This window comes from Balaenoptera acutorostrata, chromosome 7 (genome assembly GCF_949987535.1).
Source record: "Balaenoptera acutorostrata chromosome 7, mBalAcu1.1, whole genome shotgun sequence".
Classification (NCBI taxonomy): Eukaryota; Metazoa; Chordata; class Mammalia; order Artiodactyla; family Balaenopteridae; genus Balaenoptera; species Balaenoptera acutorostrata.
This window is the reverse complement of record NC_080070.1, coordinates 107,738,343-107,764,096: the sequence shown is the minus strand read 5'-3', so window position 1 is coordinate 107,764,096 and position 25,754 is coordinate 107,738,343. Positions and strand designations below refer to the sequence as shown.

General features: G+C 39.1%; 1 protein-coding gene across 3 annotated transcripts in view; it reads right to left on the bottom strand.

Annotated features, from left to right (window-relative positions):
* Positions 1-25,754, bottom strand: part of HECW1 (HECT, C2 and WW domain containing E3 ubiquitin protein ligase 1) — a 314,499-nt gene that overhangs the window by 58,053 nt on the left and 230,692 nt on the right. For all 3 annotated transcript variants that reach the window (XM_007187728.3, XM_057549480.1, XM_057549481.1), the window contains 5 exons: positions 16,375-16,509; positions 7,961-8,066; positions 6,937-7,033; positions 843-926; positions 331-440 (listed from right to left, as the gene is read on the bottom strand). In XM_007187728.3, coding sequence (XP_007187790.2) covers positions 331-440; positions 843-926; positions 6,937-7,033; positions 7,961-8,066; positions 16,375-16,509 — 532 coding nt within the window. The remainder of the gene's footprint in view (positions 1-330; positions 441-842; positions 927-6,936; positions 7,034-7,960; positions 8,067-16,374; positions 16,510-25,754) is intronic.

The window sequence follows — 25,754 nt, the reverse complement described above, 5'->3', positions numbered from 1 at the left end:
TTGTAGCATGAAAGTTGACACAAAGTATATAAATAAACGGGTGTGGCTGGGTTCCAATAAAATTTTATTGATAGACACCAAAACATGAATTTCATATAATTTTCATGTCATGAAATATTGGTTTAGTGAAAAATGTTTCCAAATCATTTAAAAATGCACAACACATAATAGCTTGGGGTCATTACCAAAACAGGTGGCACTGTTCAACACCCAACTTAGTGTGCAGATGATCAGCAAATTGAGAGGGGACTAAGGGAGAGAGGGCACCTTCATCAGGTGGAAACACAGGTGGCCACTTGCAGGAGACAGAATGCCAGACCCTCAAGTTACCTGGGGAGTTCTGAGGTGAGGAGCAGGGTGAAGAGCGGGGAGAGAAGCTGTACCCAGGGTGGAAGGCAGCCTGCAGGGGGACATAGGACATAATCTCTTCTTCAAAGAGACTGCAAAGTGAAAAAAAAAAATTAAAAAGTTAGTTCTCTGTCCACTAGAGAATGTTCACAAATTGGGGTAAGAGTGGTTACAATTCTCACGAGACAATGAAAGCACTTAGATTCACTTAGATGGGCACATCCCGGCACGCAAACTCTCCCTGTTATTTTAAACCCTAATTAATCCTACAACAAGGTCTCTATCTAGTGCCATATGTAGCTCTTGATACCCCAGTCTTACATGTAGAGAAAGAGGTGAATAGCAGGTATAAGGGTGGGATCCCTACTTCAGTTGCAGCCGCTAGAATATTCTAGAACAAGCAACGAGTGTTTCAGTCCGGGCTGTCCTGGAGAACTGCCCAGAGCAGCTTTTCCAGTTGCTTTTCCAGAACTGTTTCAGGCTCAGCCCCTTACCTCAGCAAAATGACTAGATCTGCATCACAGGACAACTTTTCAAGCCCATGATTACCCTCGGTCCGAATGTAATGGATTTTCTCCCTAGAATAATGTGGGAAGGAAAATAAGAATTACACACCGATGCATAAGTTAAGGAATGAACCCCATTCTGATCCCCCTTTCTCTTCCAATAGGGCTGAACAGTGATGTTCTAATGTCCAGAGTATTTCGAGGTATTTAAGTTCATATTGCAGGTTCCCATGATGCTCTCCAAGGGATCACCTTTCCTCAGACTCACACGGGGACAGAAGCCAAGGAGCACAACACAGGTAGGTCCTCAGAGAGCCACACAGTTGGGAGTGGAGCTGGGGAGGACTATTGTGGGTTCACGGCATCTTGGAAGCCATGGGAAGAAAGAGTGACGAGGTGTCTCCTGAGAAACCTTATGCCTGATAGGAAATGAATTAACTCCACACTGGGTCCAGAGAGGGTCTGGCCCCAGAATACATGAGAGTCTCCCAGGTCAATTTGAGTATAGGCATCAGTTTCTCTCTGTTTAATTACAACTCATGCATTCTGACTTTTTCACAACCTCCAACTCCAACCTGGCAAAATGATTCCAATAAGTCAATGGATAAATAGCGTTTCTTTTGATCAAATGAACTTTGTAATGTGCTTCTCTGACATTCACATATTCAAAGATTACAAACACTATGGCCAAGAATCATTCCCTTGTAGGTATGCTTCAAAGAAGTTAAAAGTTTTTCCCCTTTCTTGAAGACATGCAGCAGAAATCTGAGAAGACTTAAGGATTGATTTTTTAAAAATATTTCACTTTTTTCTTTTTTTGTTTAAGTTTTTGAGATGATTTTAGAGTCACATGTACTTGTAAGAAATTAATAAAGAGTGGTCTAGTATACCCTTTAATCAGTTTCCTCTAACGAAAGATTAAAAATAAATCTATTAATAAAAATACTGTAGATACAACTTTTTTCTCTCTCTGATTATAGTAATGTGAATCCAAATCTTCATCATAACTTGCATATTTCCAGGTAAAAATATAATGAACATGACCTTTTGGTGTGGGTATTTTTAAGAAGACGAGAGAAACTTTATGGCTTCTACAGAGATACACAAAATGGGATTAAACAGAGAAATGCACTGTGGTCCAACCTGAAGGTATGGGTAGAGTACTGCTGCAGTAAATGCTATTTCCAAAACCTGGGGGTGCTCATGGTGGCTCCTCTGACCAGGGACTTGGAAACTGGAGCAGACCTGTCCACACATCATTTTTCAGGGAGGAGGTGGAAGCCCGGCCAAGGGTACAAGCACCAAGCCTCCTCCATCAGCTGCCTCTCCCTCCACGTCCCTGTGCCCTTGACTCCATGTGCCTGAGCACTGTCCTCCAATCCTGGCAGCATCTCACAGCCCTCTTGTTTGGAGGATTCTCGTGGACCCTGTTCCTCTGGTTGACCAACTGCAGCCCCACGAAGGACTCTCAAATTGATGTGTTCCCCCAGTGGCAATGTCCCTGGGGCAGGTCACCCTGCTGCCCCAAGGGACCCGAACCTGGGCAAGCCCCTGGTCTCCTGCCTGGGGAAAAAGGGAGAGAACGTTCTAGGGGTTCACTCTTTATTCCCTGGGTTCCTGGGGAAACAAAGTCCAAAGAGAGTCAAGTCCATGAGGGCAGGAGAGCACCCTTTCCAGCCACGGGAAGGGGCACCCTCTGTAGTGGTTCTACCATCACCCTACCTACCCAGGCCACATACACATATCAGAAAGCCAAGCAGAGTTTTCTGAGAGTTTTGGTTGCTCTTCACGGGACATTGCACCCTCTGTTATGTATGTGAAAATCTCATGCAGACCTAGTGGTCTGAGGGGCCTCCAAATGTCCCTGGGTCCAGACCAAAGGCACTGAGACCTGGGGGAGATCTCTGAGGGTGAGAATGCCAACTGCCTCTCCTACACGCATCCCATCAGGAAGACTCCAGTGTAAAGCTCCCCTCAGAGCTCAGGTCAGTAGAGCCACCTGCCTCCTTGACATCCTGACATCTTCATTTGTGGCCTCAAAGACCTTAAAACTCAATATCCACAAGGAAATCCTTGCCATCCTTCCATCACTATCACTCAGTTCTGATCATGTCCTTCATGGCCCATAATACAATCTATAGCTATATATTTGGCTTTAAAAAAAGTCACACTTGTCTATCATCTGTCTTCCTCAATAGATCGTAAGTCCCATGAGAGTAGGACCGATGTCTGTTTGGCTTCGATACTGGGTACACAGCCCAGGCACAATCCTGATTCAGAATAGCTGCTCAATAAAAGCACTAGTTGAAGGAAAGAAAGAATGAATGAGGACTGCTACCATGACCCTTAAACTTAACAGATGTCATTAACCCCTGGGTTTTATGCCTCCATCTTCCCTCTCCCCATGTGGTTTCCTTATGCTTCACTACTTCTGCTGAACACAGTTTTCTGAGAACTCATCCTTCACCCTCTAACCCAACGACTGGCTTTGCAAACCCAAGACAGTGGATCCATGGCTCCTGGAGAATAGCAATGACCATGGGGTCATGGTCCCCATGTGGGAACCACAGAGGAAGCAGTAAGTTCTTCCTCTGGGCAGGGTCATGGGGAGAGGAGGTTTTCCTTTCAACTACTGGATCTTTAAAGTCAAGCTGACACACCCTCACACCACATCTAGGCGCAGGCAGAGGCATAGTCATAGGTCCAGTGCCCTGTTTTTTGGATTCTTAAAGCCTGACACCCTGAAGAGCAAGCTCTTGCTCTTGTTCTGCCTTTTTGATTCCATGACCTCTTAGTCAGTTTCTGATGTCACTGTGGGCTTTCTGTTTTTGAGGAGCTCTTTGGGTTTTCAACCTGGGGTCTACAGGTCCTTTAGGATCCATTAACTGTTTGAAATTATATGCAAAGATTTATGTTTATATATCGAGGAGAGTCTATAAGAGCTTTCGTCAGACTCTCAAAGGAGTCCTTAACCTTATAAAGGTTATTAGTTTCTACATTAATTTCCAATTTTTTTCCAGTTCCAATATTCCCTAATTCCAAGTCACCCACATCTGGAAAATCATAATTGTACAATTCCACACTGCAAAAAAAAAACCCTGAGGTTTCTTAGATTTTGTTATAACGTGATACTACACAACAGTGCTGAAATTGTTTACTTCCCTTCAGAAACATATTCCACTCTTTTACACAGGGGATTATTTTTATTACTTTAAAAATGATTTAAACAGGACTCTAGTGTCTTTTGGGAGCTCACATTTCTCCCAAAAGTAAGCAGTGAACTCCTTATTTAGTGGTAGAATCTGTAATGTAAAAATGTTCAAGAGCAGTAATGTGTCAGAAAGTTTTCAGGTAGTACAACATCTCTGAAACTCCCTTGGAAATTCCCTTAAATTATTATGTACCATGAGCCGGAGAGCAGCCCACGAATGGACCAAGTATGGCCCTGCCTTCCGTGGCACAGTAATAAAGCTTGGGCAGAGTTGAACACAAGTGGAAGTGATAATCAGTCAAGCTAAAGTCCTTTTGTTCACTCAAAAAGTAATCAGTGTTTCCTATCTTCAAAGTAGAGGAACCAGGCTCTGAGGCAAGAGTGGTTCAAAGACCAAGAAGATACAGACCCTGCCCTAAGACACTTCCAGTGTTGTAGGAAGACATTAGTACATGGTAGAATACAAGGGATAATGGAAAAATATCTTAGAGGTACAAAAACAAATGCTATTAAATCAAAGCAAAAGAACTACTAAAGTCTGCCTAGATCACCGAGACTTTGCGTTTGACTTGAGCCTTTCAAATGGGTTGAAATGCCTTTAAGAGAGAAGCCATTCCAGGAAGGGTGTGAGTAGGAGAGGGCACAGGCTGTTTGACAGAGGTGGAAGACACCAGAAGGAAGTAAATACGAGCACAGGACGATGGAGAGTTAGATTAGAGCCAGTCTTAGGAGACTATGGAAATTGTGCTTAGAAATCTTGACTTTATTACATACATAACAGGAGCCATGGGAAGTTTTTGTTTGGGGGCATTATTTTGTTGGTATTGAGTAATGAAATTGAAAGTATTTGTTAATGAATTTTGAAATCCTGGAGAGAAAAGCTGTAGAAGTGTCTCAATATAGTTCATCTAGTTCTTCAATTGCAATGAATTCCACTCTTATGAGAGGGTTTCCATCTTTCCTCAGCATGAGCTCTGATGTAAGAAAGGTTCCATCAAAACCAGTTCCTTTTTGGAGAGGGAGCTCGTAGTTTCATAAGGAACTGAGTAAAGAATTCCCCCCCGCCCCCAAAACCCCATGTAAATAAGCCAATTTTATTAGTTGGTGCATCTTTCACAAGTTCTCAAACTATGCTCAGATTCCACCTCCCTCCCCCTCCATGAAACTAAGGTCTTATCCTAATGGGTAGGCAGGAAAACCTGCAGAAGATCTACATAAATAGCCTCTTTCATATGGCCTCAAAACCTCATGAGGTGGGCAAGAGTCCCTGAGTCACAGATCTGGCCTAAACTGCTCAGTGGTCTGGCTAGGGTGGCCAGAGCAGGGATTAGAAGAAAGGCAGGCCTGACCAGAGGCCCTGCGAGGGTGAGGGCCAGCGGCCCGGTCTGGAACAGGATGCCAGCCCGCCCCCTTACTCACAATGAGGTTAGTATCACATGCCCATCTCTGCCCTCCTCCTGCTATTGTGTGGTGTACTTCCTCAAGGACTAAATTCCAGCGAGGGTCCTTAGCTGCTCTGAGGTCCCCCAAAAGAGAGTCTGATAGCCACTGTGGTGGCCAGCCCTGAGGATACTCCACGGGAAGCTTTTTTCAAGGGTGTGGGTGACACGGGTTATAAGGAGGTAATGTTGTTTATAGTAGAGTGATGGGGAGTATCTTCTTAAGAGATCCCTGCGAAGTCCAGGAGAGAGATGATGAGGACCCAAACTTGGCCATGGCAGGGAGAAGAGAAAAGAAGGGCTGGAAGAAAGTGAGGAGATAAATGTTTAGATGTGAAGCTGAAGAAAGAGGGCGGAACTGAGATGATGGGCATTTGGGAGGATGGAGGTACTAATTTGCGCAGAGTAAAACCACAGGGAAAAGAAGCGTCAATGGGGGTGGTGATGGAGGGGAAAAGAACAGTGAGTGATCCATCCTGGCAGGATTAATAAAGATATGACTAGCAAAGAGGTTATTTTTAGGTGTTGGTGACTCATTGAGGAGGTCAAAGTAGAGGATTATCGTTGTCAGCCAGATTCAAAAGACCACCAGATGGGAGGTGAGGAGTTAGGGGCAGTTGCTGGCTGCATCCCTGCCCACCTTGCCTGGTCCTTTATACACAAACCCAGTGAAGCATCTTAATGGTGCCCACATTGTGACCCTGTTTCAATGATGAGGAGGCTGAGGGTAGAGGATTAAATGACATGCCTCCATCACTGGTCCCTAAGTGCTGGAGCAAGTATTCAAACTCTGAGTGGACACACTTAACCATTGTGCATCTCCAGCTTTTGAAATGCTGGGTAGTAAAGTGAAAGAGAGATATGCTTGAATATCTTGGTGAGAAAGTGGGATTTAAGTTCAGAGGATATTTTCTCTTTTCATCACTTTGGGTGGCTTTCCCTTCCAAATAAAGTGATTCAGAGTTTCAGAGACACTCATTCAAAAATGACCATAATGGACATTAGGATTTAAGGTGTTAGAACACATATGATACTTTTTGTTTGCTGGTTTATTTTTGAATATAGTCATCTAATATCTGGTGTACCATCAGACAATTATATTCTTAAAACAAAAATAATTTATATGGTGCTTTACATAAATAATTTTTTGATGAAAACTATTTTGCTCCCTTTCCGTGCTTCTCTCCAAATCAATGGAAATCATTTTAGCATCATAAGGATAATAGGTAACCTGGCATGATAACTATCTCTGATTGCAACACTTTAGAGAACATTAGAAACCCCTGGATCCTTTGTCTTAAATATTCAGGTTATAATTTAAATGCATGAATAAAACACATCTTAAGTGTCTGCCCTCTCTCCACAGAGGCTGCCCCACCTGGAAAACCAGCAGGAGAGACCTGTAGGTAGAGGGTGGTAGACAGGCCCCTACCTGAGTGTGTGGTTTCTCGCCAAACTTGGCTGACGCTCTTGCAGCATTTCAAAAATGTTTGGCTGGCGAAGAAATGCCACAATCTTGTCATTATATGCTGAAACAGACAAAAGCACAAGTTGTGGTTGAGTCTTCAGCCCAGAGATAATTTTGCTCATGATTGGAAAATGGCAGCTAGATACCAGGATTTAATGGAGGAGTTGAAAAGGCAGGGAGCAAACTCATCAAAAAATGTAAGCTCTTGAGGGTTTTTTCTGTGACATAATGGTATGATTATTTTTAAAAGGTCAAACCCAAAGTGAACCAGATCTAAGTTAATTATCTTTAATATTCTAGGAACTTAACGGGGTGTTAACTCATCCCCTTGTGAACAGATGGAGAATAAAATGGATCTTCCGTGAGGGGAGTACTACACTCTGTTCTTTCTGACTTCTCTTGTCATTTTGCCATAGTTATTATGGCAAAAGATTCTTTATGAGTCCACAGAAATCCTTTTCTGAGCACTTGCACTTATGACTTTGGCCATCCGTTGACTTCCCAATAGTGATAATGAAAACATCCAAATCCATTTAGACTCTCTCACCTCATTTCCCTTGATACAAGTGGCATGTGTTTTGGAAAGAGGTAGCTGAGGTTAGGAATGGAGACTGTGCCAGTTTATCCCCATACATGCATGGGAAGAGAGGCCTAAATTAAAAAGTGCATCTAAAAGCAACAAAATCCATCACCTCATTTAAACTATGCTCTCCTGGGACCCAGCTAACAAATCACTGAATGGAATAAACAAGGGTGGGGGGGGAATGGCGGTCTGGAAGAGAGGAGAGGGAAGAGAGGGAAGGGAAGAGAGAAGGACAAAGTGAGGAGGAAGGGAGAGGGAAAAGGGGCAAGCGGGGGATGGGAACAAAGGGTAGGGAAGTGGACTATACCATAAGAGAGGAAAAAGAAAACACAGAATCCCGAATATTAAAGGAGTCACGATAAGAAACACAAGGCTATCCAGGGGTTCACAAAGCGTGATACGTACCCAGTGGCAGTGACTCATGTTGATGTTGGCTTCGAATAGCAGCTACTAGGCTGTGTCCTGGCCTGACCAGTAAAGAGGCTCCTCTGTTTCTAGAGACTTCTGAGGCCTAATTGCAAAATAAAATTGTTAGCATTAGAAATCTCACCCATTTCGGATGATCTTTGGAAACTAATTTTTCAAAATGAGGGGTAAAAGGGCCCTGACATCACCTAAATTAAAGAAGCAATGAAGTTATAAACCTCAAAGTGATGGAAAATAAGCAAGTTTAAAAAAAATGACTCAGTAGAATGGTCATTAATACATTAATACACTGAATAGACTAAGAAATATTTCTCATCAGAAATACGTTAAAGAGATATAAATAAATTCTACATGAATATTATTGGTAAGGTAGGTTTATGACCTTTATCTCTAAGAGGCAGCACTGAACTTCATAACCGAATGTGGAATGGGCTGGTTTTCTGAAATAGTGTTTATTACACTGAAATGGCATTTCTTTGTTTAGTGCCTATTCTTCCGTTCACTGTGCTGGCTACTCTTCACATAGTATCTCATATCCTCACAAAATTTAGCAAGATAAGCATTATTCACCTCCGTTTACAAATGGGGAATCTGAGGATCGGAGAAAATTTAAGTCTTTCCAAAACTTTCAACTGTAAGAGATAGAACCAGGATACTTACTGATGACTGACTGCAAAGAATTTTTTTACTTCCCCATACTACTAGCCTGCATCCAATATCTTGGTTTGGGTTGGACATTTTGACATAACTTCATGGACTATGGAATTTGCTTAGCTTAAAACTGAAATTTGTGATGATTAACTTTAATTTAGTTTGATTTAAAATTTATATACATTCCCTAGGTTCTAGAGCATGACAATGAGTTTCTACCATGATTCCATATATATTTTGCTCCTTAAAGGACCCTTGCAGGGTAAGCTATTTAAACCAAGGCACCATACTGGAGATTTTCCACATTGGAGAACATTCACCAGATATATGGGGTTTGGTGTAGATTATGACTCATTCTATGATATTTGGCAAAGTAGCCAAAATAGGCTTTAAAGTATTTAAGAATTTTGAAGATGACATTGTAAGATACTCATAAATGGCTCAAACATCCAGACAGAAAAAGGAAAGAAAATTCTCCCTCTGAGACCAGAATTCACTCACACAGAATTCAGGAGAGGTGTTGAGCTCCTATGCTCCAAACCCCAGAAAGGTCCAGGTCAGTCTCAAAGTAGTCACTTAGGACTAGGCCACATGTGATATTGCAGATGACAAAGGAGGGCAGATCACTTAGGGTTTCCCAATTACAGAAATGGTAATTGCTGGTTTTCCTTTAGGTCCTACTTTCACGTCTCACACAGACAAGAATAACATCCTTCGTATGAGATGTGCTGCCAGTTTGCTATCTGTATGTGGCAGTCTTTGAACTGCTCTTCTGGAATTAGTAGGGATACAGATCCATCCTTTTCCTCTCCAGATCCTTCTCTTTGCCCATGGCTCACTTGAGGGACAAGGGAATAGATTTTGTGCCACTCTGGGTGACTTCTCACTTTGATGCCATTAGCACCCAGCTCTGTTCAGTGGGTGTAGCCAGCCACGGAGATTTAGATGCCAGTGCTTCTGTAACAGCACTTTCAGGTTATATGGTTATAATGCAAAGTGATGAAAGAAAGGTTTGTTGATGGCTTACATGTAATAGTGAGTCTCATAATTCTTTTTTCTCCATGAATTAATAAATACATAAAGGCTTTCCGGGACTGAAATATCTCTTTTCCTTCAAGGGAATTGTGTCAGTCTGCCTTAATGCGTGTTTAAAATATGTTTTGATGCTGTAAAGACAGGGATCTCAAAAACCACCCAGTTGCAGATTATCCAAGTGATGAATTACAGAGAGAAATTGGGGAAGCAGATAGATTTGAGAGCGGAGCTCAAGAAGGTTTGGCTGTGCACTGAACCTGGGTGATGCCTGCAGTCACACCCCGAGCAAAAGTGGCTAATTGTCAGTAGTTGCCTGGAAATTAATAAGGCTTTGAAACAGGAAGAGGCTCACTTCTCTTCCTGGGGCATCACAGGGAATTCAGGTGTTGCAGATATGCCTTAGGGAAAACTGGTGCCTACTTCTGAGGTCACCTACTTACTGGCAAAACTAAGCCAGATTGAAAGACTTCAGAAACAGAGGAAGGTCAGCTACTTTGAAGGCAGGTGACTGGCGGAGGGATATGCCACGAGTGAGATGGAGGAAACAACACAGGGTAGAGGTGGGGTTTGTGGGGTCCCCGAGCCATGGAAACATGGGCCAAGAATAGAGGAGGTGATTATAAAGTGGTACTGGGTGGCTTACAGGCGAGAGAACCTGGGAATGGGAGGGCTGAGTAGAAACGTGCTTCTCCAACCAGGGGCCAGGAATTTACAGGGATGGAGACAATTCAGGTAGGGCTAAAAAAGACTCTAATATTCTAAGATTGGGTAGAACTTGGTATGTACTAGGATCTTTGTGGCCCGGAAGTGGTACTAAATGCTCCATCTTGAGGGATGTCTGACATCAACTGACTGACTGATTTAGATCTCACTGCAAACATGATGCTAACATTTGCTCTCCAAACTACTGAAAATACCTAGAAGAATGGAATTTCTATTTAAAACCAAGATGATATGACTCACTGAATTCCCTAGAATTTGACACTTTTTGTCTTACTGAGGTTTTCAGGCAGGGTTGTGTGTGTGTGGGTGAGAGAGTGAGAGAGAGACAGAGAGAAGAGAGCCCCATGTGACTACTTTTAAGATTTCTTTCCCTTTTGATGTTGAGATAGCTTTAATCATAATTGCAAATGTGCAAACTTCAAACATTTAGCTCTCCAGACAACACAAAATAGATATGCTCAGAAAATAGTTTTCAGTGACTGGTAAACAAGCTTCTCTTCTGTGTTGCAATTTGGAAATGTAAATTGGCCATTTTTAAAAAATCTGTGATTGAAAATTGTAGGTTTTAGACTGAATTTGGGTTAATAATCAGCTAATGCTCTCTTGAAAACACTGGAGACCTGATAATAAAAAATAGCAAGTTCAGAGGAAAAGCCCAAGTGATGAATTTACATTCATCTCTAGATTCCTTTTGTACTCTAAAAATGGATCATTAACAAAGTTTGGAAAGAAAAGAGAGATCTATGTTTGAGTTTTTCAACATGTTTATAATAGCGAAAAGTGGGCGATAAACATAATGTCCAGAGAAAGGCTTGAGTTAAATTATGGCAGATCCATCTGATAAAGTATAGCAGAATTTTAATGGCATAGAAACTATCTACAATGTACTATAATGGCAAAGGAAGATACAGAACCATAGACAGTATGATTCAATTTTTACTTCTATGTTCACCAGGAATTGTCTCCAGATGGGGGACTGTACCTTCCTTTTAACTTCTTTTCCATCTGTGCTTGTATTTTCTACACTCATTGTACACCGTTTATAATTCAAAAGTGTATTTTCACAGGTGTCTGAATTTTACAAACTTCCAAACAAACCTGTAATCAAGTATAGGTTACATGGAATCAAGAGGAAAATTACCGATTTTAAAACACAGTGCAAAAGTTACCCTCCCCAAAGGCCAGCTTCCTGCATGATGGCCTCTGTCATCAGAGCTGATGCAATGACTTTCGTCATAAGAGCAGCTCACTGCAAAGAATGACTCACAGTGACTTCTGCTTTGAGAGTGAAAAGTCAATTTCTCTTTCCTGCCAGACTCCTGCCCTTTCCTTGAGGCAATTACTGTTACGCATTTTTATATATACCCTCCCAGAAATTTTCTATCGCTAATGATTTTCTAACCTGACCAAGATAAGGTGGTGAAAGAAATTAACATTATGTGTTCTGTTATCCTTCCTTATTAATGTTAATTTATACTGCAAACTGCAGTATAAACAAGGCAAAATTTGACCTTCCGGGATTTCCTTACTGATAGAGAGATGGGATCCAATATTTATGGCCCTATGGGCTCCCTCCATTTACCTATGTCCAATTCCACTTGGACACTGTGGAAGAGACCAAGCCTGTTTTGTTGGTACTTAAATATATTGCAGACAGACGTGCCACTGTATTAAAATGCATGTTAAAGTGTCAAATAATGATCTTTTTATGCATAAAATCGTATATTCCTGACAACTGCTCTCAGGAAACGGCCTGAACAATTTTCAGGTGAGGTAAAGACTAATTCAAAAGATGTTGAGCAGTGTCTCTATTAATAACCTATTGTTGGGGTTTTGAGGGGAATTTTTACCATTTAGGATCTTGAATATAGAAACTGATTTTAGTTTTGGCCTCGCCGTACGGCATATCGGGGTCCTAGTTCCCCGACCAGGGATCGAGCCCACGCCCCCTGCAGTGGAAGCGTGGAGTCCCAACCACTGGCCAGCCAGGGAAGTCCCTAGACACTGATTTTAATTCCATCCTTAAATGCAATGGATAAAAAAGATCAACCCCTGGGCAACACTCAAAAAATGGCTCACAAAGGAGACCAGAAGAAAAACCTGGTTCCTAAAGCTGAGGTCTAAGAAACATCTACAGTGAATTCCCCATTGCCCATGAGAGGTGACACAGAAAAATCGCAGGTTATGGAAATAGTTCACTCATATTCCTGAGTCTCATATCTCCGTCTGCTTAGCTGTCATTTCTAATCGGCTCTCCTGCTGTTTCCATACTCATCATCAACTTACCTAAAGGCACACCTACCAGCCTCCCCACCTGGCTTTCCTGCTCATCTTACCTGTGAGCTCTTTTTGGGACTGGGAGTCAAGCCTCACAGACTCTAAGAACCCCAGAGCTGGAAGGGACTTTAGTGGCCATCCAGACCCCTTGTCTCCAAATGCAGATGGGGAAGCTGAGGCCCCGGAAAGGGAAGGAAGGCGCAATGACACACAGCACCTCTGCGGAGAAGCCACAGCTGGGGCTCCCATCTGCTAACCCAAGTCCCAGGTACCCCTCCTCCACACCCCTCGACATCCCTGAGGTTTTGCTGTCTCTTCGTCACCCCAACTTAGGGCCTCATCACCTTCTACCTGGTCTGTGGCAGTGGCCTCTCATGGCCTTTCTCTCTCAAATCTCTCTGTGCCACAATTCTGCCTCTTCTTGGCCGTCACTGTCTTCTTTAAAAATATGAGTTTACACCGGACTGGGAGTTGGGAAATCTGGACTGCGGTCCTGAACTCCCTGGGTGACTTGAGTTCTTGATATTTCAGTGTACTTGACTGTGAAATACGATTCTTAACTGGAGTGGAATTACCATCTAGGAGTGTTTGGAGATGCTCAGGGCCATTTTGTTTTGTTTTTGTTTTTGTTATCATAGTAACTGGTGAGGCGGGGACACTCCTGAAATTTAATGGATGGGACCAGGAGAAAAGATCCTGCAATGGCAAGGGATGCTTCCACGCATCCGAGAACTGTCATCCCAAATTGCCAATAGTCTTCTCCTTTGGAGAAGCAATGGGTGAACTGATCTCTAAAAGCCCATTTTTACATATAAATCATCATATTAATCTTCTCAAATTCATTCAGGACTCATAAAAAAGTCCCAGTTCTTCCACGTGGCATTCAAAGCTTTCCAAAATCCAAGACAAAAAACAAGTGGAAACTTACTATTCTGGTCACAGCGAACTATTTATTCCTTGTCTTTCTGCAGACCTTTCTCAATCCCACCTCGGCACCGAGGCTTGTGCTGTGCTCTCTGTGGGGCTGTCCTTCCTCTGCCTTTGTACTTAGCTAGGTTTTACTGATTTTTCTAGGTCTAGGTCAAGTACCTTCTTTTAAAAGATACCTTTCCTTGGCCTTTTTTGAACTTCTGTGGCATTTGTCCTAACATCTCTCTTGGCACTCAATCGTATTCTAATTTCTCCTGTTACTTAACTCTGTGTGTGTTTTTGGCCTGGCTTCAAAAGTAGAATACAAATTTCTCCAGGACAGGGATGGTATCTCATGCATCTTTGCATTTCACAGTGCTCATAGCAGGCCATGAACTTAATCAATGTTTGTGGCAGAGCAAACACAATGAACATTTCTGCCACGCCCCTCTCTCTATTTTTATACCCAGGTCCTCCTGACTCCTCAGTCCCTAGGCTGTGCGTTCTCACAGTAGGAGGAACCAGGTATTTGTTTTCACAGAGGCTGGGTCTCTGTTTTCTCTGGTGCGCTGCCTCTGGGTCAGATATCCTCTGCCTCCTAGCTTCTCTCTTGGTTGCTTTTCTTGGTTTTCCCTTGGGTCAGTGAAAAGCTACCAGCAGAGAGAGGTTGGGCAGAGGGATGAGAGGGGTTTAAAAACCTGATGGACAGTCAGTTGGAGACTGAATGAATTAGGAAGCATCCAGACGGCTAATGCACACTGACACCCTTTTGTCGTTATGTGTTGGTCTTTCTTGGCTTGATGCAGATGGCACTTTGTCATTAATATTGATATTCAGTGTGACTGTGTTTGGGCTAGTCAATCACATCAAATAAATGTTTTGGAACAGGTAATGCACGCGATGCTCACGATCTTAATCTTGTTCTTTCAACAGGAAGGCTCTAATATTTACATTTCCAGGTTAATTTCGTACATGTGTAACAGATCTATATGTTTAGGGTTTTCATTGAGGGATTGACTTTTTAAAAAAATTAACCGTGGTGAATCTGTCTGCGGTACTGAGCTTCTTCTATCTTACGCAGTTACTCTATGTTAACACTGAAATTACCTTAATAGTATTAAAGAGCTTGGACATTTTAAATACATTAAAATGGCATACTTCAAGTTGATGCAGAATTTTGAATTTATCCGTTATCATATCAAGACAATACATCTTGAAATTTCTGAAGTGTTATAAAAGGGAGGGGGACTATATGTGTTGAGCCGAGAAGTGGAGGCCTGGCTTTCTGTAGCCTGTGAACATGTCTGCTGCTGAGTGTCTGGTATCTGAAGGGTCCTGAAACCCACAAAACCCTTGGGGAGGTATAATACTCCCTCTCTACATGGTCACATACACATTTTACGTATATGCAGAAAGAGTTAACATGCTTTCAGTAGCATCCTAAAACAATGATATTTAAGATGACTCCATGAAAGAAAAATTCAATTTATCACACTGGCCTTAAACCATGAGTACCCTTGGTTGGAAACAGTTACGTTTCTCAGTGTATACAGATGAGTCCCCCGAAAAACCAGTAAAGATTTTCTTTTTGTACACTAAGCTTTCATTAAAACAAGAAGTTCTTCCCTTGAGACTCATGTTTGTTCTCTGGAGGCTGTCAGGTAGATGGTTATTTTCTGTTTCTCCAGAGACGTCCACTGTGGCTCTCTCTGGAATGACTCTCTGTGGGACCGTATAGATATATTTCTTTACTTCCTATACCACTTGCTTCATTTTTTAACCTCATGGTAATCTAACTCTACAAGCTGCTTCATGGGAAATGGTTTTCAGAGCCCACATCTCCTGAGATCCTGGTGGTTTGTATGAAAAGAATGTGTAGCTACTCGGGAAATGTCAGTGAGGACATAAAGGGATTTGCTCATATTAATATCAGGAGCTGATTAGCAATAGAAGAGAGCTATGTTTTGAGTTTTGGTTTGAGAAAGGAGAACAGGCAAGGGTATGGGATATAGAAACAGGAATTCAGGAAGGCAAGGAACCTGATGTTTAAGAAAGGGGGCAGCCTTTTAGGTGGTTATGTAATATTGAGCAGCGTTCCCTGTGCTACAGGAAAAGAATTTGAAAAAGAATAGATACATGTATAAGTATAACTGAATCACTTTGCTATACACCTGAAACTAACACAACATTGTTAATCAACTATACTCCATATAAAATAAAAAGTTAAAAAAAAAAAAAAGAAAGAAAGGGGGCAGCCTTTCATGGCCCAGCAGAAGGTAATCATGTCAAGTGAAAGAAAATATAAATCAGGGAAGAGCAGATGATAGGGTGGGAACAGAGTATTCATGTGGCCCCGTTGATTCCCCCAGTTTTCAGTCCACGAATGCATTACTGAAGTCTTTTCCAGGATCCAGGGAGAGGTAGAAGTTTAAAAGCAGTCATATGCTGCCTAGCACTTCCACGGTCTTTTAAGAATTTACATGTGACCAGTGGGCCTGAGGAAGCACCTCTCCAGTCATAAGTGTAGGGATGTCTTGACACTGCATTTTCAGTTTCCTTTAAACTAGATCGATTTTTCAGTAGTGTGATTGTGTAGGACAAAAGGAAGGCAGAAGGAAGGCAATCTGAAGATGGGTCTAGGGCACAAAGTGGGTGCCCCGAGTCATCATCCACTCTTCTAAAGAGCATACGGATATGGCTCAGCTCCTGGAGGAACAGACAACCCTAGATCCTGGCTCCACCAGGAGAGGCAGAGCTTATGGTCCTGTGAACGGTGGGGCAGGGGAAGAGGGGGTTACCTCTCCAGCGCTGTAACTTCGGAGTCTCTGGAGGTGCTGTCGATGTGTCAGATGGTTGGGAAGACGACCGTTCTGAAGAGGGATTCGGGGGTCAATGAAAGTGGTAGCTCGACTGTTGTGGTCCACGAAGAAAGACTATGGACAGACCAGGAAAGAGCACACGCATGAGAACCAGCCAAATGAAGCCAGTGACACCTGGGAGCGCTCCAGGGCTCAGTCATCATGTTTACGTGTGTCCCTCGTTTTCATCTACTCAAAACTAGATGGCAGACGCCTCTGCTTCTGCTTGCTCCGCAGTTCAAAGAAGCAACGCCAGTCGCCGATAATCACTTTACACGGTGGAGTCACCGAACAGTGAGCATAACACCTTACTTATCATGGAAAATAAGAGAAATAGAGCCTTTCACGGATAAAAATCATTCTAGTAATTAATCATTTGTAGAGCATTTTGTTTATTTATTTTTAAATAAATGCTCTTTTTTTTGATTATAGGATTAGCATAGTCTCACGGAGAAAAAAACTTGAAAAGGATAAAAACGTGGGAAGAAGGTAACTAAAACCATCCCAAATATTACAATCTAAAGGTAATCACCGAAATATTTTGGTGAATGTTTTCCATTTTTTTTCTCTTCCTATGCAAATATACAAATATATACATACCTTCCCACATCAGTACCTACAATTTTGTTGTAAGATATTTTCACCTATTATTTTATGAGCATTTTCCTATGTTATTAAGTATTCTTTTAACACAGAATTTTATTGATTATATGGTGTTCAGTTTGATGAATGCATAATAATTAATTTCAGTACCCTCTATCATTGGACACTTGACTTTTTACTGTTTTATAATAATGCTTCAATAAACACTCTTGTGTAAAAGTCTTTGTGGCATGTCTGATTAGTGTATAAGTTCCAATATATGACAAAAGTCATTCTTTAAAACTAAAATTAGTTACTTTTCACAAAAGAGAAAATTAATACTTTTTTTTTTCTTTTATAAAACCTTCTGTACTAGAAAATAATCTTTCAAATACTCTCTTCTGAACAAAGTGTAATATTTGGGAACGATATCTTTGCCTTAAATGACCTCAACCAGTGCTTGTTTTAGACATGTTCAGGTGTCACCTACAGAAGTAGGCCAAGAAATATTATACAGATTTAGAAATTATTCTTAGGGAATATGAGCTTATGATTTAAAGTATTGTAAACAAGACTCATTGAAAACGAGTCTTTTAAAAAGCTCTATAAAATGTCATACAGGAAGTGGGTTTCATTAGGGAGATCAAAAATACTCACAGATACTAATCATGTGAATTAGTATCTATGCCTGGTAATAAAATTTCCCAGAACAGCTTCCCACATAGAGCCAAAAAAGAGCTGTATGTCCAACAACGTAACGTAGAGGGGACTGAAATGATGTCCCCTGAAACACTGTGTTAGATGCTCAAAAAATGATGTCAGTGATATAAAAAAATACAAGAATCTGAATAAGAATGAAATGTGAATGGGAAAAAAACCCAACATTTATCAACATGTTTACATGAGATTTTAAACACGCAAGTATAAGCTAAATTAATGTATAGTAAAAGGAGACATTATTCAACTATATGTCAAAGTTTATAAATTAAAGTTAAATGGGTTCCTTATATATATGTATATGTGGTAATTTTTTAGTATAAAAATTTTAGTATAAATTTAGTAGAATTTAGTATAAATTCCTAAAAGTTGAGTTAATTACTGGGTTAAAAGTTAGGATAGGGGCTTCCCTGGTGGCGCAGTGGTTGAGAGTCCGCCTGCCAATGCAGGGGACACGGGTTCGAGCCCTGGTCTGGGAGGATCCCACGTGCCGCGGAGCAACTGGGCCCGTGAGCCACAATTGCTGAGCCTGCGCGTCTGGAGCCTGTGCTCCGCAACAGGAGAGGCCGCGATGGTGAGAGGCCTGCGCACCGTGATGAAGAGTGGCCCCCACTTGCCACAGCTAGAGAAAGCCCTCGCACAGAGGCGAAGACCCAACACAGCCATAAATAAAAAAAAAAAAAAAAAAAAAAAGTTAGGATAACATTTATGTTTATTGATCCATATTAACAAACTACCTTCACAAGAGCCATACAGATTTGTCATCTTACCAAAAGTCCATGAACCCTTTTCACGGACTTTGCCAGTGCTGAGTATTAGAAAGAACTCTTAGAAACGTTGAATGGTAAATAATGATGAATTATAAGGGAAGCCAAACATTTTCTCCTAAGTTTATCGGTCAATTTCTTCATTGGAGTGTTGTCTACTTTGCCTATTCCCTTTTTTGTTGTTGGGATGTTAAGGTTTTCTTTAATTTAAACGTGCTTACTCATGTGCCTTCAAACTGTTTTTGATTTTCATTGGCTTTGTTTTCTAATACACAGAATTTTTTAGGTTCCTATGTATACAAATCTCTCAATTATTTCTCTCTAGCTAGAGGTCATTTAAATGCTTAATTATATTTTTCTAGCTTTATTTTTGGTGGGTTAATTGTTTCTGGAAACTTATTTTGGTATGATGTGAAGTTGTAATTGGATTTCTTTCTCCAAGGGCTTATTTTTCTAAATCACCCATTCCCTATTGTTTCATTAAATATAAATTCTTATAAATACCATGGTATGTTTTAGGAATATTTCATCTGTTCCAATGGTCTGTGGGAGTTTCACTGTTCCAATTATTAATGTCTGTAGGGCAAGTTTCCTCTCATTTATCTTTTCCAAAATTTTCTTAGGTATTCTTGCCTGTTTATTTCACTTTTCCAGATGAACTGATATTAATTTTATTAATTTCCAAAATAGTTTTAACTGGCAAATAATGATAATTTTGTCTCCTTTTTTACAAGGGCTCCTTTATCTTTTACCTCCTTTTTTTTGTAATACATGCGAGAACTTCCAAAACAATGTTAAATAAGATATGGCCGCTGCAATCTTCTTGTTCTTTATTTTGATAGGAAAACTTACTAGGGTCCAATTGTAAAACAGGACGTGGTTCATTATGTTAAGGGAACCTTTATTTTGTCATGAAAACACATTTACTTTCCTACTTTCCTAAGACTATGTTTTATTTTTAAAACATAAATGTGTATTTCATTTTTATCAAGTACTTTTCTAGTATTTCTTAAAATGATCAACTGAAATTCCTCCTATAAACTATTGGTTAAAATACTAGAGATAATAGATTTACTAGTAGTAAATGACCCTTATATCTTTGGGAGAAAACCTATTTAATTGTGGTGGGTCATTCTTTTAATATACTGTCAAATTCAACTTCAGTTTAATTTTTTTAATTTGTTTTTAACTTTTGTTTCAAAAGCATTTATTTATTTTTATTTTTTGTTATGCTAATTATATTCTTCACCAAATAGAGTATAAACTTCTATCTGCTAGGACAGTGTTTTACTTATCTCTAAACCGCTCATGCTGTAGCACTGTATTATGTATAATACATAACTCAACAATTTGTGAGCACAATTCATGAATGCATGACATGAGAGCTTTGATTTCAACAACTTCATTTTTAAATATGAGCTTTTTGGAACTCAAGTGAATTTTGTGTATAGTTTTTAAAAAAATTCAGATTTCCCTAGTTTTACTTGTACTCATCTGTGTACGTTTAGTTTTATACAATTTAATCATGTTCATGTATCCACCACCACAGTCAAGATACTGAACAGTTCAATCACCATAAGGGCCCTTCATGGGGCCCTTTCCAATTACACTTACCTCCCTTCCTTATTCCTCTACCCCATTCCATCCTTGACCCCTAGCCAATAACTGTTCTCCATTCTGTATTTTTGTCACCTCAAGAATGCTATAAAAATGGAATCATACAGTATGTAACCTTTTGAGATTGACTTTTTTCACTCAATATAATTTCTGTGAGATTCATCCAACTTGTTACATGTATCAGCAGTTCATTCTTTTTTTTTTATTGCTGATTACTTTTCTATGGTATGGATGTACTAAATTGGTGGCAACACTTTTTGCTTTCCGCCTAGTTTCATAAGCAAAGTTATAATGGCTTCATAAAATAAACTATGCAGTTTCCATTTTTTCCCATGTTCTGGAGTAGAGCATGAAGATATCTGGGAGTGGGAAATGCATTCACTGATACATTTTCCAAATTATTCTATAAGTCTATTCAATTTTTTATATTTACCAAGTTAAATGTACATGTATATATATAATATGTAAATTATTCATTTCTTCTAGATTTTCTGTGATATCAAACATTTATTTAACTATTTGTTAAATAAAGAAAGAAATGTATTTTTTTCTTTTTAAAAATTTACCTGCAGCTGCTACATCTCATTTTGTTGATTTTATTTACTATTTACGTCTCTTCTACAACAACTCTTACATTTATTTCTTACATTGTTTTCTAATTCATACACTTCTGCCTTTTTTTTTCCCAAATAAACATTAAATTACATTTCTGCTTTAATTACTGTTGCTTTTTTATCTTCTCTAAATCATTGATTTGGAAGCTTATATTTTATATTTATTTTTCTTCTTTGATAATAAAAACCAGTGCTGCTAATCCTTTGAGTACAAGCTTTCTTATCTCATGCTTTATTAATGACTACTCTCTCGCATTTTCAATAATTTCTTAAAGATTTCTAAGTCTTAATTTTATTTAAATCCCAATAGTCACATAGAATATTGTTTTGAATTTCCAGCTGGCCCAGTTTTTGTTTCTGATGGTTGTTTGTTTTTTTTTTAACTTTTTAAAATTTTTTTAATTTTAATTTTTTTTTAAATTTATTTATTTATTTATTTATGGCTGTGTTGGGTCTTCGTTTCTGTGCTAGGGCTTTCTCTAGTTGTAGCGAGCAGGGGCCACTCTTCATCGCGGTGTGCGGGCCTCTCACTATCGCGGCCTCTCTTGTTGTGGAGCACAGGCTCCAGATGCGCAGGCTCAGTAATTGTGGCTCACGGGCCCAGTTGCTCCGCGGCATGTGGGATCTTCCCAGACCAGGGCTCGAACCCGTGTCCCCTGCATTGGCAGGCAGATTCTCAACCACTGCACCACCAGGGAAGCCCCTGATGGTTGTTTTTAAATTTATTATTTAAAATTTGGCTTTATTGCTTGTGGCCATGGAATGCAACTTGAGTATTTTCTGCTTTTTTGTTTTCTTTGTGTTATAGAATGTTATCACTTAGAAAAATGGTCCATAGGATCTTGAAAAGATGTTGTAAGCTCTGTTTTTTTTTAAATTGTATTTCTCCCTTGGTATTTTATTCTTTTTGGTATGATTTTAAATGGGATTATTTTCTTCTTTCTCTTTCTGATAGTTCAGTATTAGTGTATAGAAAAGCAACATACTTCTATATATTAATCTTGTATTCTGCAAATTTACTGAACTCATTTATTAGTTCTAATAGTTTTTTGGTAGACTTTAGGGTTTTCTATATATACTATTATGCCATCTGTAAATAGTGACTGTTTTACTTCTTTTCCTTCCAATTTTTGATATTTTTTATTTCTTTTTCTTGTCTAATTGCTGTGGCTAGAACTTACAACACTATGTTAAATACAGGTGGCAAGAGTGGGCATCCTTGTGTTGTTCCTGGTTTTAGAGGAAAAGCTTTCAGCTTTTTACCATTGAGTATGATGTTGCCTGTGGGTGACAGTATGATGTGGATGTTTGTCATAAATGGCCTTTATTATGTCAGGATATGTTCCCTCTATACCAACTTTGTTGAGAGTTTTTTTATCATAAATGGATGCTGAATTTTGTCAAATGCATTTTCTGCATCTATTGAGATGATCATGTGATTTTTATCCTTCCTTTTGTTAATGTAGTGTATCCCATTGATTTGTGGATGTTCAACCATCCTTGCATTCCTGGAATAAATCCCACTTGATCATGGTATATGATTCGTTTAAGGTATTATTGAATTTGATTTGTTAGTATTTTGTTGAGCATTTTTAATCTATATTCATCAGAGATATTGGCCTGTAATTTTTTTTCATAGTGTCTTTGTCTGGTTTTGGTATCAGGGTAACGGTGGCCTCCGAGAATGATTTTGTGAGTGTTCCTGCCTCTTCAATTTTTTGGAATAAAATACCTAGGAATAAACTTAACCAAGGAAGTGAAAGACCTATACTCTGAAAACTATAAAACACTGATGAAGGAAACTGAAGATGATACAAAGCAATGGAAAGATATCCCGTATTCATAGATTGGAAGAATTGTTAAAATTTCCATACTACTCAAAGCAATCTACAGATTTAATGCAACCTCTTTCAAAATACCTATGACATTTTCCACAGAACTAGAATAAATAATCCTAAAATTTATATGGAACCACAAAAGACCCAAAATTGCAAAAGCAATCTTGAGGAAAAAAGAACAAAGTTTTCATGCTCCCTGACTTCAGACAATACTACAAAGCTACAGTAATCAAAACAGCATGGTACTGGCATGCAGAAAACAGACACATAGATCAATGGAACAGAAAAGAGAGTGCAGAAATAAGCCCATGCACTTATGGTCAATTAATCTATGACAAAGGAGGCAAGAATATACAATGGAGGAAAAACAGTCTCTTCAATAAGAGGTGCTGGGAAAACTGGACAACTACATGTAAAAAAATGAAATTAGAACATTCACTAACACCATATACAGAAATCAACTCAAAATGGATTAAAGACCTAAATGTAAGACCTAAAACCAAAAAACTCCTAGAAGAGAACATAGGCAGAACACTCTTTGACATAAATTGGAGAAATAATTTTTGGTGTCTGTCTCCCAAGGCAAAAGAAAGAAAAGCAAAAACAAACAAATGGGACCTAATTAAACTTAAAAGCTTTTGCACAGCAAAGTGAACCATTGACAAAAAGCCAACCTACTGAATGGGAGAAAATATATGCAAATGATATGACTGATAAAGGTTAATATCCAAAATATATAAACAATTAATACAACTCAATATTAAAAAAAAAGAACCTGATTTTAAAAATGGGCAGAAGACCTGAGTAGACATTTTTCCAAAGAAGATATACAGTTGGTCAACAGGCACATAAAAAGATGCTCAACATTGCTAATCACCAGAAAAATGCAAATCAAAACCACAATGAGATATGTCACCTCCCCCTGTCAGAAGGGCTATTTTCAAAAAGTCTACAAACAACAAATGATGGTGAGGATGTGGAGAAAAGAAAACCCTAGTACATTCTTGATGGGAATGTAAATTGGTGCAGCCACTGTGAAAACAGAATGGAGGTTCCTCAAACAATTAAAAATAGAACTATCGTATGAGCCACCAATTCCACCCCTGGCTATATACCTAAAGAAAATGAAAACATTGATTCAAAAGATACATGCACCCCAGTGTTCATAGAAGCATTATTTACAATAGCCAAGATATGGAAGCAATCTAAGTGTCCATCAACAGATGAATGGATAAAGTCGATGAGGTGTATGTATGTATGTATGTGTGTGTGTGTGTATACATATATACACACACACACACACGCACACACACAATGAAATACTAATCAGCCATAAAAAAGAATGAAATTCTGACATTTGCAACAACATGGATGGACATATAGTGTATTATGCTCAGTGAAGTAAGTCAGACGGAGAAAGACAAATACTGTATGTTATCACTTATATGTGAAATCTAAAAAATAAAACTAATTAATGAATATAACAAAGTAGAAACAGACTCTCAGATACAGAAAACGAACTAGTGGTTACCAGTGGGGAGAAGGAAGAGGGGGAGGGGCAAGATAGGGTAGGGAATTAAGAGATACAATCTACTATGTATAAAATGACTAATCAACAAGGATATATTGTACAACACAGGGAAATATAGCCATTATTTTATAATAACTGTAGATGGAGTACAAGCTATAAAAATATTGAATCACTATGTTGTACAACTGAAACTAATATTATATTGCAAGTCAATTATACTTCAATTAAAAAAATAAAAGATTATTATTAAAAATTGTAAAATATAAAATTTGTCATTTTAATTATTTTTTTAAAAATTTTATTTATTTATTTATTTATTTATTCATTTATTTATGACTGTGTTGGGTCTTTGTTTCTGTGTGAGGGCTTTCTCTAGTTGCGGCAAGTGGGGGCCACTCTTCATTGCGGTGCACGGGCCTCTCACTATCGTGGCCTCTCCCGTTGCGGAGCACAGGCTCCAGACGCGCAGGCTCAGCAATTGTGGCTCACGGGCCTAGTCGCTCCGCGGCATGTGGGATCTTCCCAGACCAGGGCTCGAACCCATGTCCCCTGCAGTGGCAGGCAGACTCTCAACCACTGCGCCACCAGGGAAGCCCATTTTAATTATTTTTAAGTGTGCAATTTAGTGGCATTAAGTACATTCTCTTTGTTTTGCAGCCATCACCACTATTCATCTTCTAAATTTTTTCACTTTTCAAAACTGAAACTATGGCCCCATTAAAAAATAACTCCTCATTCCCTCCTCCCCTCACTTCCTGGTAACTTCTATTCTACTTTCTGTTTCTACGAATACTATTTTAGATATCTCATATGGGATATAGTATTTGTCCTTTTGTATCTGACTTATTTAACTCAGCATAATGTTTTCGAGGTTAATTCATGTTGTAGCATGTCAGATTTTCATTCCTTTTTAAGGATGAAAAGTGTTCCATTGTATGCATATAACACATTTTGTTTATCCATTCATGTAAGCTCTATTTTTCCACCTTTATTGAGATACACTTGACAGATAAAAATTTTATGTAATTAAGGTCATAGGTTTTTGAAAGAGATTGCATTAAATTTAAATAAAAGAAAAGAAAAATTAATTTTTCTGTATATAATATGTATGTTGTTCTTTGGTTCACAAGGTGTATATGATTATTGTATCTTTGTTTTAATTGCACCATTGATTAATATAAAATTTTTCTCTGACTCCATTTTAATGATTTGAATTTCAACTCTCCTTTGTATGATATTAATACACCATCGCTGATTTTTCTGTTATTGTTTTCACACTATATTAAATATTTATTCTTTTACTATTAAACTTTCTGAATCATTTCTTAGGTATGTTTCTTTTTAAGCTGGGTTTGTTTGCTATCAAATCTGATAGTATCTCCTTTTGGTAAGGAGATACTATTTCTTACTAGGAATACTAAGTTCATCCTATTTCCACCTGCTGCCACGACTGTTATGCCTGGCTTTACTGTTGCTATTTTATTTTATTAATTTAATTTTCTTTCCTTCCTTGTGGATTTTTTTGTGTGTTTTGTTACATCAACTGTATTTTGTTTGATTTTATCTTTTGTAGGAATTCAAAAGAGAAAACTCTTGCTTTAAATGGTACAATGGTTGCCTTTTAAGTTTGTCAAATAACTATATTTAGCCGTTG